The sequence below is a fragment of the Leucopleurus acutus genome (genome assembly GCF_964270905.1).
Source record: "Leucopleurus acutus genome assembly, chromosome: 19".
Taxonomy (NCBI): Eukaryota; Metazoa; Chordata; class Mammalia; order Artiodactyla; family Delphinidae; genus Leucopleurus; species Leucopleurus acutus.
The window spans coordinates 28884836-28901981 of NC_139161.1; the positions used below are offsets into that span (position 1 = coordinate 28884836).

Sequence of the window (17146 nt, forward strand, 5' to 3'; positions counted from 1 at the left end):
AGGTAAATCTGGCCCCTGCCCTTTAGGAGTTCACCATTTGGTATATTCCTTGCTGCAGATCATATGCTTGACTCATGTAGAGACTCTCTGTTTGTTGAACAGATTAATATAAACGTCTGAAAAACTGTGGAAGAGACGTAAAGCTGCAAAACTACAGACACACAATAAAGCCTATTAAAGGTCCCATATTAGCAATAGATCTCACAACTATTAGATGAAACTAAGGACCTGGAAATGTAATTAAAAATATTCTGTTTCTGAAGTCATCTTATATAATTAAGAGCCACTTAAGGCAATATAAATTCAAACAATATATTAAAAGAGAGTGTACAACTGCCTTTGTTTGCAAGTCCTTGCCTAAAATCTAAATTCCTTGTCCTGGAATTCTAAGCCTTCTCATATTTGGCCATTTCCCCTCTCCCACTGTTTCTTTTCTGTGTGCTGTAGTAGCCAAAGCTGACAGAAATGACTGTTAAATGTGGTTATGAGAAACACATAGATTCATCTACATGGTTATGTTTAATTTTGTTCAGTAAGGACAGAGGTGGAACTATCACTGACCTGAAGATACAGATGAGAGACACGCCCCAATGATCCTGCCTGCCCCAGCTCTGCCCCCACTGCTAGGATCCCAAGACCAAGAAGAATGGGAGGCTCTGAACATTTTTGAGCAGGACTCAAAGGACACATGCTAGATTTCATAGTAATTTCTTTGGGATAATATCTTAGGGGATTTCCTTCTTTTTTTATATTATGCATTTCTTTGGCTTGCATTTTTTTTTTAAAGCAAAGCCATAAAAAACCAACATAAAGATAAAATAACTCAAAAATGATTTTTCAAAGGACGTTAAGACCTGGAGACAGTTTGAAGAACGGAGGAATAAGTCAAATGAATCAGAAGGCAGCAACAAGGGGTGGAAGTAATAGGCATCCTCATCGTTCTGTAAACTATCACAGAAATAGGGTGTAGGAATTATAGGATGCTCCAGGGGCAGAGGAGGAAGGGAGAAGTTAAAGATAGCTTTGGAGTCCTACTGTCTCAACATGTCCTTCTAATGAACATTGCCTACTGCAGGGAAGACTAGTAAATGTATCAAACACAAAGTCTGGGAGCAGCCTGAAAAGAGGTGTATAAAGTAGGAAATCATTTATGTATGAAAGAACCTTTTATTTCTTCCTTGCAGAGACCAGGGATGTCTTTTATGCTCAGACAGATTATGTTTGAAGAAGAAAATGCAGAACATCTGCAAATTTCTTTGATCTCTACATTTTTCTACAAGCACTATTTTTCAGCTTTTTTTTTTTCCTTCTAAAATTGTGCAAAGTACTCGCACACCTGTGCTTTTACCAGATAGGCATCTTATTTTGTCTGATTCCATCAGAAAGCCAGGAACAGTCACACCCCAATTCTCAAAGGCTTCAAAAACTGTGTACCTTCTTGAGAGTGGAATACTCGAGTTTTGCACCTCTCTTCTCTACCAAAGGATTATTACAGAAGTAAATCTCTCTCCTTCTGAACTCTGGTGCTTCTGGTGAATGATATGATTGTGGTCATATGTCATTTATTCTGAACTCCTATCCAGCCAACTTCAATAAGCGTAACTCACTTACTGAAACATGTAAACAACCCCGGCACCAAAGCAGCCAAATGGAAAGCCGCCTTTACCACATGCTCTAGAAGGTGTAATAAAGCCGTGACTCTGCCTTTTGGCTTGGCAAAGGCAGTTGGGAGGACGCCCTCGTACTTACTTGGGAATACTAATGACATCTGGGTTCTAGGTGGCTGCCACTGCTGTCTAGGCTAGCACTACTGGAATCTTGGACTCTAGTAGAAATATACAGGAAATCACACTGCCAAACTTTTCTCCTTATAAAGACAATCTATCCAGGAATTACCATCCTCCCAGTTCTCAGAGGGAGGAGCCATTGGCAAAGCAGGCAGGATACAACTGTGGAGAGGAATTTTAAAGCAGTTTCCTGTGGCTCCAAGGTCCAGTCACAGTGCCATTCTTCAAGAACAGTGCTACATAACAAGGTGAGGCTTAGATGATCACTTACAGGAAAGTACAGAGGACATACTACTCTAGAGAATTCTCTGAAAAAGTCAGGTTTATTCTCTGACAGGGAGTGGTTTGAGGAGTTAGGAGAACTGACATACACCCCTATACTAGGCCCCACCATTCTATTGGTATCTTCCCTTCATATGTTCAAAACGGAATAGTGACTCTCTCTCTCAAACTTGGTCCTCCTCCTATATTCCTGGCTCAGTGATCAATGATTATTGCTGTCTTCTCAGGGTTCTCTGGTTCCTCCTTCATGTATACTCCACCTCTTTCACTCCACCATTACCTGGACTCTACTTAGGTAGCACCTCCTGCCTGCCTTTGAATCTCTGCTGCTGCTTCACGTGGGCTGTTGCAATATCCATTCAGCAAATACTGTGTGTGACCCCACCCTGTGCTTGGCTCTGAGCATACAAAGGAGAGCACAATAGTGTCTGCCCTTATGTGGCTTAGGTTCTAGTGGAGGAATGAGCAAAAACAAGAAAATTGACTAGTTGTGAATTATATGTAGGTACCTTAAAGGAAACAAAACAAAGCTAGGCAGAGAATAAGAGGTAGAAGGCTCAATGGCCTTGTCTCACAGCTCCCTCACTGGCGCTTTCCTGGTGTCTCTCACAGGGCTTTTCCCTCACCCCAACCCCTACCTGGCAATTCAAGTGCCACATCCTCATGAAAGCTTTTCTGATCCTTCCTAGTCAGCAGTTTTCTTCCTCTTCCCATTTTTTTTTTTCTTATGGCCTTCATCTTACTACTCTACATTGTAGTTACCTGCATATTTGCATAACCCCCAAGAAGACTGTAAGCTCCTGGAGGGAGATCATTTTTCAACAGCTTTGCCTCTTCCCTATAGTACTTTGAACTATTAGAGAACTTTTTTTTTTTTTGCGGTACGCGGGCCTCTCACTGTTGTGGCCTCTCCAGTTGTGGAGCACAGGCTCCGGACGCGCAGGCTCAGCGGCCATGGCTAACGGGCCCAGCCGCTCCGCGGCATGTGGGATCTTCCCGGACCGGGGCACGAACCCGTGTCCCCTGCATCGGCAGGCAGACTCCCAACCACTGCGCCACCAGGGAAGCCCTAAACTATTAGAGATTTAAAAAGTGAATAAAAAAAATTTTTTTTCCCCCAACGTGGCTAATACCACTACTGGCCCTAACTGTTTCATAGGGTTGTTATGAAGATGAAATAAAACTCAAGATGTGACAGTGCTTTAAAAAAGAAAAAAGGTCTGTACCTTTGTACGGATTGCTTTGTAATCATAATTATAGCAAACATCACTCTGGGAACCTGCCCACACAGGATGGCTAAGAGCAGAGCTGGCTTTTCCAACCCTTGGTATAGGGACACACAAAAGCTGTTCATCTGTTTAAATGCAAAACTGTTTTGGCTGTGGCCTTGATTTTCTGCTGTCTCCCTTTTCCCATCACCTACCTTGTGATCACAAGATGAAACAAGTAAGCAGACGCTTGGACTTTTGCACTGGACTTTTCCGCAGAACTGAGTGGCTAAGAGCCAGAAAACCTAGATTTGAATTCTTGCTCTACTTCCTTGCTTCCTCCAGCAAATCACTGAACTTCTCTGCCTTAATTTTCTCATGGGGCTGTTGGAGGATTTAAAGATTAAATACAAAACACACAGAACAACATTAGAAACAGTGCCTGGTACAAAGCAAGCAAGCAATCATCAAAGTTACAGTAAATCCACTGTGCTTCCTGGTACAGGGCACATCAGAGGAGGTTCCTGGGAGCTAATCTTGATTGCTGGTGTTGTGTGATTGTGTACAAAGAACATACTGTGGAGGCGACATGGGAGTGGGAAGGGCCTGGTGCAAGGGACAGGATGGAGCAGTGCAGTCTGAAGAGCGTCAAGAGTGTGGCCAAACCATGTGAGGTTAGGTAGAGAAAGTTTGGCTGCTGTAAGAGGTTTAGGACTGTCAGTCAAGTGAAAGTGATTCTCCAGATACTCCGAGGTGCACTAAAAAAATGAAAGGCAGAGAAGGGCCTCCTCTCGTTATTTTTGGCTTTCATCTTTTTAAGGTGAAAAGAGGTTGAGAACAGCAAGGTTCTCTGGTGACATGGAGCGTTGGGCTTCAGCACTTACTGCCAAGAGAAGTGAACCTGAGCTGCTCTTTGTTTCCAACACCACCTGGTGAGGAGCCAGAGAAAGACAAGAGTAATCTGAATAGTCATTCCCCCACCTTTGGGGAAAGGCGGAACCCATCCCTCTTTTCAAATTCGCTCCACAAAAACAACTTTTCCCTCCATCAGAAACAGACTGGGACACAATTAGGCAAGGCTGCTGGGCTGAGTCAGTCAAAAGTGCCTGAAGGAAAAAGCTGCTCATGCTGCTCCCTAAAGGGGGATAGATGGCAACAAAGGGAAATAACGTTTGGGATTAGGTCGGGGGGGGGGGGGGGGGGGAGGGGGGGGGGAGAGACAGGCCTCCTTGAATAAACAAGGCTTTTCCCCAAAGGGCTTTGGGTGGAAGGCCATCAAAGCAAGCTGTCCATACTCCTCCCTGGAAACTCTCAAAAGGCCATGACTGTTAGCTTAGACAGGTGGCCCAGGGGTCCCTCTCGGCCAAAAATGCCCAGAATAAGCCCGAGCCTTCCCCTCAAGAATTCAGGAATACAGTTTCCAACACAAACAGATACTACATTGCCGAAATAGTGCTGGAGTGTGTCCAAGCCTTCCCTTTATGTCCTTTGAGTCATTTGGAAATGGTTAACAAACGGGTTGAACACCTGGGCTGATTACCCCAGAAGGGGATTTCCAAACAGACTCTATGCTGTAAAATCATCTCTTCCCTTCCAAAAGCAATTCAGTTCCACTTTCTCTGAAGTGTGCCCTAAAGATTCCAAATTTTCTAACTAGGATTGATTCTAGGCTTACTAAATTACAGCAGCAACTGCTGCTGACACAAAGAAACAAGGAGCCAAGCAACTCTGTGCTTTTTAGAAAGGTTTTCTTTAAATTAAGAGGAACAGATGTCCAATGTTTCAAAAAGCCACACATTTGTGGATTTGGCCGACAAACCCTCTAAGCTGCATTTCATTTCTGTTCCCAGAGAGTCAGCCAGCCACTTAGAACTGACTCACTCTCTCTGGGCCACAGTTTGGGCCAGTATCTCAACTACAGAACTAGAATCCCAGATCTCAAATAAATCCAGGGTGTTTGGGTAGATAGTGGGGGCCATATAAAACAACTTTTTTTAAAATTTTATTTTAGTAGTATCAACACCCACACAGCAAACTGTGGAAGGCTAGTAGGTCAAAGAGAATGAGTAAACAGTTGGCACTTGCCTGTCCCAGTGCCACAGTTCTAAAGGCAATGAGTAAGCAGCTATCCAGAACAGGTTCTTGTTATAATCCCTCTTATGAGTACTGGTTAAATATGCAAATACATGTAGGTTATATGCTGCAATTCAAGTCCTCACCCTCAAGGCAAATGCATTACCTTAGGTGAACTCCTGGCCTTGCTGGGAAGGGAGGGACAGGAACCCAAGCCCCTGACTACCAGATACAAATGACTCAACTGCTTCTAGAATTTTAAAGTACACTATGTGCTTTCTTTTCTTGCTGGAGAATAAAGGAACAAAACACTTCACATGCAGCAGTTTTGTGTAGCATTTCATTTACTATGTTTTGTGACTACCAGAGACGCTTTGATCATGTGAGTTAGAGACGGAATGTTACTTGGCTTTCAAAAATGGCTATTAAACTCCTGCTTAGGTTGTCTTAACTTTTTGTGAGCACATTAATAACTAATTATCAATAAAATAAACCAATCTCGTGTGTTTTTGTAACAGGAATGAGACTTTCAGGTCTATTGGGAAAGACCTGGCATGCCACCAAATCAAATTTTTCTTTTACTGTTTAAAACCTCTTTACACCCAGCAAATCTCACTGGATATTCCAGATGGAGCTTTTCCAACAAGGTATTAAAAGCTGATCATTCCTTTTTTCCTCATCTACCTTCTAGTTTTTTTAGTATTAACTGTATAATAAAAATAAATTAGAAAATGTCAACATTTAAAGCTGGTAAGATTAGACAAGTATTTCCAGTTATTCATAGTACATTTTGTGTATCTGTGCTTTGTACCTTAACTAGGCTAGCTGGGAGCCTATTTTTATTTTATTTTTTGATAGGTAAGAAGTGGATTTATTTAGAGATGCACATTCCATAGACAGAACACAGTCCATCTCAGGCTCCAGCGGCCATGGGAGAAACACACTCCACAAAGTGTGGGCCATCTCAGAAGCTGAGAGGCCTGGAGAGCTATTTTTAGAGTTAAGAAGGTTTTAGTCTTACTAATCAAGTCATTAGTTCATTAATTTCTGCTTTTCTTTTTATTAATTTGTATCTTGGATTTAATTAATAACTTCTTTAGACAGAGCATATCTACTCCCAAATGAGGGCATATATGCAGACAGCATTTATTTACTTATTTTTAAATATTTATTTATTCTTTTGGCTGCACTGGGTCTTAGTTGTGGCACACGGGATCTTCCTTGTGGCATGCGGACTCTTAGTTGCGGCATGTGGGAGCTAGTTCCCTGACCAGGGATCAAACCCCCGGCCCGTGCATTGGGAGCACAGTCTTTACCCACTAGACCACCAGGGAAGTCCCTGCAGACAGCATTTTAAATCCTACTTTTTTTTTTTTTTTTTTTTTTGCGGTATGCGGGCCTCTCACTGTTGTGGCCTCTCCCGTTGCGGAGCACAGGCTCTGGACGCGCAAGCTTAGCGGCCATGGCTCACGGGCCCAGCCGCTCCGTGGCATGTGGGATCTTCCCGGACTGGGGCATGAACCCGTGTCCCCCGCATCAGCAGGCGGACTCTCAACCACTGCACCACCAGGGAAGCGCCCTACTTTTGTTTTTGAAGTGAGTAAATGCAATGTTGTAAAATTCTTACATGTGTAGCAAATGCTGTCTTTGGTGAATTAAAAAATTGGTAACATACTAACATTTACAGCTTCTTTACATTTTATCTGATCTAATCCTTAGGACAACCTGGCTATATATCTCTATTTTTATAGATGAAATCTAGGCTCAGTTAAAAACTTTCTCAAGGTCACATTATGTTAGAGGCAGAGATCTAAACCATCATTAACAGACTAATGCATATGGAGGCAAACGGTGGGTTTCAAAATATATGGAAAGGTTTTTTGATGCTAAAAAGGGGACTCCATGAGCTCTTGACACACCGGTCAGTCAAAACACAGTTCACCGCAGTTTGTAAGAGGGCAATCAATTATTTTTTTTAGCTTAATGAGTAATTTGTACTTAAGAAATCACTTTGAGTAACAAGCCTCAAGCTGTCCTACCAAAGCTACAGACAGCACTGAGCACACTGGGAACACTGGCTGAGTTTGTTTGTAAGGAGTACTCGCTACTATATACACTGAATTAACTAGTGTAATTCAGCAATGTCACTTCCAGCCTGTCGTCTTCTGGATTTTTAGAGAATGGAAATAGTGGCCATTGTCCAAATGAAATTAAAATTCTCCCTTCCTTCTAAATTCCACACTCTGGATTATGGTTATACAGAGAATCCAGAAAACACTGCAAGTTCCCACATGGCATTGCTTGAGGGAGGTGCTCCTCAGTACTTTAGTGTATAAACCCTGATGTGTTGCACTGTATTGTGTTGCTTGTCAGTCACTGAGTTGAGACATGATAAAACATTGCAGATATTTAAGGCACAAAATGAGACTTAAACAAAGTAGAGATGGAATCAAAAGAATTCCCAGGCCCTTTCTTTTATTTGCAGTAACATCAAACCATCCATTTACAAATTTTCTGGTCTCCAATCAGCTGGAATTAACTAGGCTTGTCTTTGGGATCATGTTGTTTGCGTCCACTTTGGTGGATAAAAGAAAGGAACAAACCAACTGCAGGAACAGAAGGGTAGCAAACTGCTCCAGCTGGAATCCAGCAGAATCACCTGAACATGTCACACCTGAACACTTAGTGGAGGGAAGGAGGAGAGCTGCTCTTCATTTGTTTTCAAAGCAAATTCATTTGAAAGAGTGAACAAGCCATCATAAGTCAAATGTATTATAAATCACTTAGACCTTCAACCTAAGAAACTAGTCTTTGTTTTTCTTATACTTTACCCTGAAATAAATTTACCAACAAATCCCAAAGATTTAGTACAAACAGTACAAATCATATTTGCTTTCCTCTTTCCTTTCTTCAGACAAACATCAAATAAAATGCAGGTGAAGGAGATGAAACACAACTGGAAGCTGATTTAGAGACTTATACTAACGCTAAAGAATCTAAAAAATTATACTGGTTAATGTGAATCTGTTTAAAATAAAGCATTTGGGTACTGCTTTTCATGTAAGTAACTGTCATACTGCTAGAAAGTTTCTGGGTGGGGGGAAAAAGACTGTTAAGTAACCTTTCCAAAACCTACAAGGCACGTTGCTTGACCTTTATTTATTTAGCTTTGATCACAGAGGCTATCCCAATTTTCCATAGAATCCTCATGATACTGCTACGATATCATGGCATAAAAGATTCAAAGTGCCAGTAGACATAAGGACCAGTTTTTTTAATCGTAAACCATGATGCTCGGTAATGTTTGAATGGGAACATTTGATATGGATGGTCAGATGAAAGATACCAAAATGTCAGACAGCCCATCGACTGCTGTTGCCATGAGATTCAACAGTCAACATCAGTCTGATAAGCTACCCGACAAGGTGGTACAGCCATGGAGATGTCACGACGGTAGGCAAAACAAGCAGACATTCAGGCAGGATTTGATAAAACCAGGCATTTCTGGCCTGTTGAGACTTCAACCCAATTCTACACTCAACATAATGTCAGTACCAATTTTCCTAAAGGAAAAAAGTGAAACTGTTTATTTTTTCCCAAGCAAAACAAAATGACCAAGTTCAACCAGAAACATCCCAAAGGAAAAATCACATAAGAACAAAACACTTACTGAAGAAAGGCAAGAAAATGAGGTTACATATAAAAGTAGATTTCTGTCTGTTAAAATCAGAGTACGTGCTGGGCTAAAAATTAAGATATGAGAAAGCTTGTTTTTTTAAAAAACGAGTCATTTTTCTCTCCATGTCCTGTGATTTGTATACTATCATCCCTCCTGTTTTCACAAGCCAAGAAGTCCCCTTGATATACCAGTCCCTAAGGTGCCATTTCAGCAGTGTGTAGCCAGCTGCCCAATTCCAGCCCAACAAAAAATGCTTCGGTGGTGGCCCTTTCATGCAAATAAATGAAGGCTTAAGAAACTGCGGTTGTAGGTGGATATGGCAAGGTTGTATTTAGTTGGTAGAAGCTAAAAGGAAGTAAAAATATCAAAACGCTCAAGAAAACGGACACAATTTTGGAATGATCAAAGATGTCTTTATAAAGTTTTTTCATGACTTCATTCTAAATATACAGAATAAAAAATGGTGTCAGCTCATTTGTGAGACACCAACAAGATTTTCCTTATACTGTCTCAAAATTGAAAGATCAGTTTCCCAAGAGGGTGTGCAATGCATCATAAAATGGCCTTTTTTCAAAGGTGGGAGAGGAAGGGTTGGGCAGGATGGCATATTAAATTTTACCATGATAGACATGCAAGACTGTTATCCAATCTAGTATAATTTATATACACTTTTGATGACTTAGAAAAACAAAGAAGTCATTTGTGACAAGCCTAAAAAGCTTGACATATTGGACATACTTAGGAACCATTTTTTTTTTTTGGTGTCCGGAATTCTTTAATTGTACCATGTGGGCTTTTGAAAATAACAAGTAGAAGGCCAGTTTTTGTTAAGTTTGCTGCTTAATATCACATTCCACCCTAATAAAATACAATTTGGATTGAATTGACGGTGGATACCTTACCTTAACAAAGGAAGAGTATTGTCAGTGCAAGATATGGACTAAACTGCTTTCACGGGAAAAAAAAAAAATTAAAATTGATGCAGGTTGGAAAAGGGAATTTTCCTTCCTGGTTTGGAGTCCTCCCAATTTAAGGCAGAACCCGTCCATTTAAATTTTTGCAGTTAAAACTTTTCTGCTTATTTAGTTTTCTCCTCTGAGTTCAACCGCTGCTGGATTCGTTTGGCATAACTTTGTGCCATGGAGTTAATGATGGACAGGATGAAGTAACACACCATTACAACAACCAACTTCTCAAACATCCAGGACAACCAGTTTTCTCCCTGCAGGAAGAAAGGCAGAACAATCCACGAGAAATGCTCCATTAGTTCAGTAGTAAAAAGGGGACCACCTACCATGTTTTAACGAAAATAATGAGAACCTGGAGCTTACAACTTATAAAGCCTAAACAATTAAAAATGAAAAGTCTTGTGTCTTCAGCTACTGTGAAATCTACACTCAGGCTTTCTTACACCCAGCTATTAAGATTTCACTTTGTTAGATATAAAGTCAATGTTGAGTCATATAATTTAGAATGGGGTGAGTGTGAAGTCATCTCTTATCTTTCACTACATAATGCCTTTGATTAAATCTTACTATCTGAAGTCACCATGGAGACACTTTCAGAGAGTAGTGTCAAGATAGTTACACGTGTATATATTCTTGTTCCAGGATTAGGAGCAGCTTTTAAAATATAAATGTTATCTCTTTCTGGAGTCATGTTTGGTCAACTGAGGGCAGCAAAGGGCCACGTAAAGAGTGTAAGGCCATCAAAAATCAAAAAACAAAAAAACCCAACCAAACAAGAAAAACACTATGCTTCCTTCAAGTTTCCCATTTCAGGTTATTGCTTACTCATCCTCTTCTAGTCATTTCCTTTGCTGCAGAACTGTTTATAGAAAAGGCAGGCTTAATTTAATTAAGTTTTTAAGTTCAGTTATGTTAACAGCTTTGGTTTATATTAAAAAAATTATTTTCCCATCTGTGAAAAGAAAAATAGAGCAAAAATGAAGTAAGATATTCAAATGAACTCAGTAAGTCCAATACTTTGTTATGCTATAAATTTTAACTTTTTAATTCACTTGGAAAGTATACTTGCTACTTATAAATAAATAATTTAAGATCAAGGTAATAACTCATTCTACATAACAGATCCATTATTTTTCATTAGCCCAAGGCTTGTTTTTGGGAGAAGATGTACAAAATAGAAGTTATCAATACATTTTCTGATCTAGACAAAGGCACATTTGCCAGTAGGGAGTAAACCGAGCCTCAAACTTCTGCTAAGACTGACAAACCTCACTCTATTTGCCTAAAAATGCCAGTGAGTGCTGTGAATGTAACTTCGCCCTGAAACTGTGGGGAGTGGGGGGGAAGAGAAGATAGAGGAAAGTCTCACCTGTGGTGCGCCCGTTTCGCTTTTGTGGTGAAGCTTCTGACGCTGGGCCTCCAGGTATTCCTGGAATGGCTTCTGCAGAGATGGACCTATGCCAGGGACAGCACTGGAAGCAGGGTACAATAACCCAAGGAAAAAGATACATTTGGGAAGAAAAGCAGGAAAAATGTTAAAGAAAAATCCACTTACCGCCTCAACTCAAAAAGCAGGGATTAGATAGAAGGAGGAAAAAACCCAACAACAATCAGCAGAGCTGGCGAAATCCTGTGAACTCTTTTCAATGGATCAGAATTCATCCTTTCACAACCCCATAAAGGAGAAAAAGCTCTCCCTCCAAATGTTTAAGAAGAAAATAGGAGCTGAGAGTCCCTTCTAGTAGAAGAGTTAGTTCTCAGAGTGAGGCCAGCTCTCAGCTGATGCTGCACACTGGTGTGGTACAAAGAATAAAATGAATGACTTCTGAGAAGTCTCACATTTATCACCACCAGTTCCTGTAAGAACTGGTTTGAACCGATTAATAAGGAAATGACTTATGCTTGTGTCATCCCTAGTTGAAAAAGAAACTGCCCGCCCTCTCTCTGACTTGTCCCATCTTCTCAGAGGGGGCGGTCCTTTCTCAATCCAAGTCCTTATTAGGACAATCTGTGCGTCATCCTTATCCAAAAAGAATGCATTAGCAAATTTGGGAGGCACCTCCCACTAGTCAGAAGTCAGTGATTAACAAAGGAACAAAGAAGGAACTGCGAACCTTGAATCACTTCGTGGTTTATGGTAGGTGGTTTGCACAGAAACTACAGTACATTACTAAACAACTTGTTCTGAGATGATTGGGACAGTGATCTCTGATAAGTTTATGTACTCGGAGCTCCCTCTCACCTAGAATATGTTAAACCGGTTTGGCAACTGTAGGTACCAGGCTTCTGTTTTAGAAATGCTTGCAGGCATTTTAAAAAAATGGTAACTTGGGGCAACTTAGAAAACCAAACATCTCTATTTTCTATACCCTTTATTTTCTCATCTGATAATAATAGGGCTAAAAGCTAAATGAGCCCAATCTTTTTCCTGGGGCCAGCAAAAGGTATTTTATGTATTTGCAACAGTGCCTTATGTTCTCCTTTTTAAAGTAAGTATTAAATTAACTTCACTGCCCTTTTTCCAGAACAATTCAGTTGCTGCTTTCTGTAACAAAAAGCAGGAGTAGAGGAAGAGAAATTTCTTGCTACTATATTTACAAGAGGTGAACAAATACATAACTCCTGGCTGACACTTTTCTTTGATCCTTTTAATTATCAACCACCACGCCCTTAATGGAGTCCTTATTTTATATCCAACACTGTAATTGGTACTATGGGGAAAGAAAAAAACTGCAAGAAATAGTCTATGTCCAAGAACTTAAAATCATTACAGGGATTCAAAACACACACACACACACACACACACACACACACACACACACACACACACACGACCTGATTTGCAAACAAAAGAATTTATAAATCAATAATAAATTTCTCAACTTTTTGGTACAGAAGATATATTCCAAAGAAAGTGAAGGGAAAAAAGAGAGATCAGTGTGGGGTGAAGTTGTTTAAAAAGTCCTTTAATGAATACTGAAGGATATGTAAAAAGGCCTGGATAGACACATGTAGTAGAAGCAATGAGTGCATTGATGATTCCAGAAGACCTGTATGACAGACATCAAAGATGGAGAAGTGGGACTTCCCCGGTGGTCCAGTGATTAATACTCTGCACTCCCAATTCAGGGGGCCTGGGTTCAATACCTGGTCGGGGAACTAGATCCCGCATGCTGCAACTAAAAAATGGTCCTGCGTGCTGCAACTAAAGATCCCACATAAATAAGTAAATATTAAAAAAAAAAAAAAAGAAAACGGAGAAGGGAGGGAGACTGTGGGTTAAGTCCTCTCATAGACTTTTACGTGGCCTTACATTAGTACGATAAACCAGAAGAGCTGTCTCTGAGCTCTGTTGCTGTTTATTAGTAATGATTCTTCTACAAAGGAGCAACATAGTACAAACCTTCTCTTTAAAACAGACTTCCCTTGGGTAGTTCTTTATATAATGCATAAAGGAATGCAAATAGCTCATCCACTTACACTTGAACTAAACCACATGAATATAAAAAAAAAAATCCAGTAAAATAAATGCACAAAAAGATTGGCTTTGAAGATTACAGATTTATAAGAACTTTCCTTCAGAAATTCTTTTGGCCACAGGCACAGCTTGCAGGATCTTAGTTCCCCGACTAGGGATTGAACCCAGGTCCATGGCAGTGAAAGTGCCGAGTCCTAACCACTGGACTGCCAGGGAATTCCCAGAAATTGATTCTTTCACCCTTAATAACAATAACTTATGTCATTATTTTAAACTCCCAAGGATGGCTATAGTCAAGCCAGTTTTTTTTTTTGAAAGTTAAAAAAAACTTATTTAGAGAGGCTGAAATGATTGTATGCTTATTTGAACAGCTAGGTTGTACAAGAAATGACTTGAAAATTCCCTTTTTGATGTCCTCCAAGAGTTGGGTTCCATTATGTGTCTTGTTCTTTCTTCAGACCTCTAACCTCAGACTGACGTTAAGCAAAAATATGGCTTACAGTTTTCCTCAAATCATTCTTGGGCTCCAGGGTCAAGCCATTATTTAAAGAGAAAATTAAGAACCAAGACCCAATGGTAGAAAGGTTCTACTTTGCTGTTGTTGTTGAGGGGAATGAGGAAGGGACTGGCAACAATCATTCTAGATTCCTTTCAAAATAACTGGAAACCATAAATGATTTGCCATTGTAAGTCCATTAAGACCTACTTTTTTAGCTGATAGAGAATATATGTCATTACACATTTACATGATGTGTAACTTTCAAAGAATTATCTTGGGCTAATGCAGAGATTAATTTTTCAAGGGGCTATGGTGTTTGTTACATGCTTTAGAGAGTTTTTGGTGGTGGGATGGAAGATTCAGTTTTTCATAAGAGACTAGGAACTGGTGAAAATAGAGAAGTTAAAGTTTTTACAGCAATATATTAACCAAAACTATTATGAAAAAATGCCACATGATCTGAAAAAAATCTAAAAAGTTAACATATTTGAAAACTAGGTATTAAGTGTTACATAATGAATTATGCGTCAGGTCCTCTTACTTTTTTAAATATATTTATCAAAATTTTACTTTACTTTCATTTCTCTATGTCTACAAACCATGGCTTAAGGCCACACATGCCTCAGCTTATACAAAGCACTCTTACACTAAAGTTTTCTTAATTAACACGAAAGTTCTTTAAGTTCTTTAGATAAAAATTGAAATTACAGTTTTCACTCTTAACATACATTTAAGGAAAACAATAGCGCCATCTCACGACTTCATCCCTCAAGTTATTTTCAAGCAGCAGACACAAGTAAGAGTCCATTCTTACATTTAGGATTAATTTAAGGTACACACATGAGGAAGGAATAACTCGCATCACAGTTCAGTGTCTCTTTATAGTTGGCTCAGGAAATAAATGCCATTTTCTGAAAGCCATTGAATTCAGAGTACCTTGTGCACCTGGCTAAGGACCCTCATCTCAACCCATGGTGGGTGGGTGAAGTTCTCCATCTGTCATTAGGTGCTGATTAAGTTCAAAGTATTAGTTACTATTTTCCAGTCAGTGGTTGGATTTAAATATACTTAAACTAGCCATAAACAGCCATTTTCTCTAGGTGAGAAAACCTTAAAGAAGAAAAGAAAAAACAAAGGAAAACAAAAGCAAGAATAAAATTGATCTCATCTACTTTTCCTTGCTGTAGACCTTCAGCACAGTGGGTAAAAAAATTTTTGTGGATAGTAATATCTTGATATTTATTTTCTTGGCACACACATTTTTCAGATAATATAATTCATGAAGAAACAAATTTCCAACAACTTATTCTAATGGCAATTTTTGAACTTTTGTTACTGATTTTAATAAAGAAAGAAACAAACAAACAAAACACCTCAGAAAATGCAAACAAAAGAAGGGAGAAAAAGTAAAGAAAAAATTCCACAGAAGTCTAATAAACCCACTCAGAGCTCAAAAGTGGTTTCATGGGAACAATATTTTGCCATGCTTATATACCTAAGTATGTGTTAAAACAAAAACAAGACAAACTTCTTTGCAAAATTCTGTCAAGGGCCCTGACCATTATGCAAACAAAATCTATTATTTTTCTATGTTTTTTAATGCATCTGTGACTCTGTTTGTGGAATCACTTATCTGATAAGAAATCTGTATTTTAAACTCTCCCCATATTGACTCATTATAAATAAAGGTCTGCATTGTGTTCCCACAAAAAGCCAGAAAATCTACCAGAGGAAGCATCACAATCGGCAGAGGTTGCATAGAGTGGGTGATGTGAGTACTCCAGTTTTTCACAATGCTTAAATTTTCATTTTATGAGCATACACCTATTCCAAAAAATTCATCGGTCATTGTTATTCTGTTTTCAAGGGACTCCTTTCAAATTTTGTAGGTCTCAAACAAATTGGTCCACCAGATATAAAAAACACACCATTTGATTTACTTTGATTCTCTTCTCCATTACAGACATAGTCATCAGTCTAGGACTTGCTATTAAAAGACCCGAAATTTTCCTGTTCATGATTCTGTTTGGATTTTTCCACCCAGATGAGTGTTTTTTATTATTATGTGCCATCATGAAACTGGGGCACAGTGCTTAATGACACAGAAGTAACATAAACTTTTTAAAAATTGATTTGTCTTGTTTAGCCCTATTTACACAGGACCTATATAAGGTTAAGCAGTTGAAATGCCCATGGGAATTAAACAGGTATTAATAAAGTAAATTTTTAATACAGGCTCTGCTTTGTTAACCACTTTTTTTGAAGATCTTAGCATTAATGTGATTGTGTAAGTCATATCATTGGCGTTCCAGAAAACATACTGTCTGACATGGATTCCTAGTAAGGCTATAGGGCAGTAAGCCTTTATCTTTCTTAGAAAAAAAAAGTATGGGCAAAAAAAATTTTTTTTAACCTTCGTTTCACTATTTGTGCAGTACTTTGAGGCTGATTTATTTAACATTCCTCTAATGATTAATCAGAACATGGAAATAACACTCTCAGGGTGTGGTTAGTTAAACCACGGAAAGCTTATGAATGTGAGAAAATGTTTTTAGAAGAAGATTCAGGTCAGGGGTAGTATTAAAAGAAAGGGAAAGGAAAGGTTTAATCAAGTCTACTGCTGCTATAATTCAGAAAGCATAATAGAGATCTTTTGAAGTAGACTACTTTTTGATAGCACCAAAAGCAGCTTTTAAGGGCAGAGGAGCCTAGACCAATGGTCTGCGAACATTTTTGATATCTGTACTTACGCAAATAGTAAAATGTACAAATACAAATTAAAATGGATAAAATATGGATGGAATCTTAAAAATTTTTAAATTGTTACTAAATGTCTTACTAATTATGACAGCTTTCATGCTATCATTAGCAAATATTTCTGATTAATGGGACATAGAAAAAACAATAAATTGCAGCATGCCCACTGTAAGCCCCTTTTGTACCATGGAACTCTTACTCTAACCCTAGCCTATGTTTGTAATCCATGATTTGTGATATTCTGACATGTGGATTGAGGGAGTGCCAATCAGACTGATGGTAAACTATATCCTCCATGTATGTATAGCCATATAAATTATATGTACATATACTACCATAATAATGTTATGTACATTACAAAATACACAAAAAATAACAAAGATGAAAATAAATATAAATAGAAGTTCTATTTTAG

General features: G+C 39.0%; 1 protein-coding gene across 2 annotated transcripts in view; it reads right to left on the reverse strand.

Annotated features, from left to right (window-relative positions):
- Positions 1-8784: 8784 nt before the first annotated feature.
- Positions 8785-17146, reverse strand: part of VMP1 (vacuole membrane protein 1) — a 130129-nt gene continuing 121767 nt past the window's right edge. For both annotated transcript variants that reach the window (XM_082860175.1, XM_082860176.1), the window contains exons 11-12: positions 11367-11469; positions 8785-10251 (exon numbers count right to left, since the gene is read on the reverse strand). In XM_082860175.1, the coding sequence (XP_082716301.1) occupies positions 10108-10251; positions 11367-11469 (247 nt within the window). In that variant the 3' untranslated portion in view covers positions 8785-10107. The remainder of the gene's footprint in view (positions 10252-11366; positions 11470-17146) is intronic.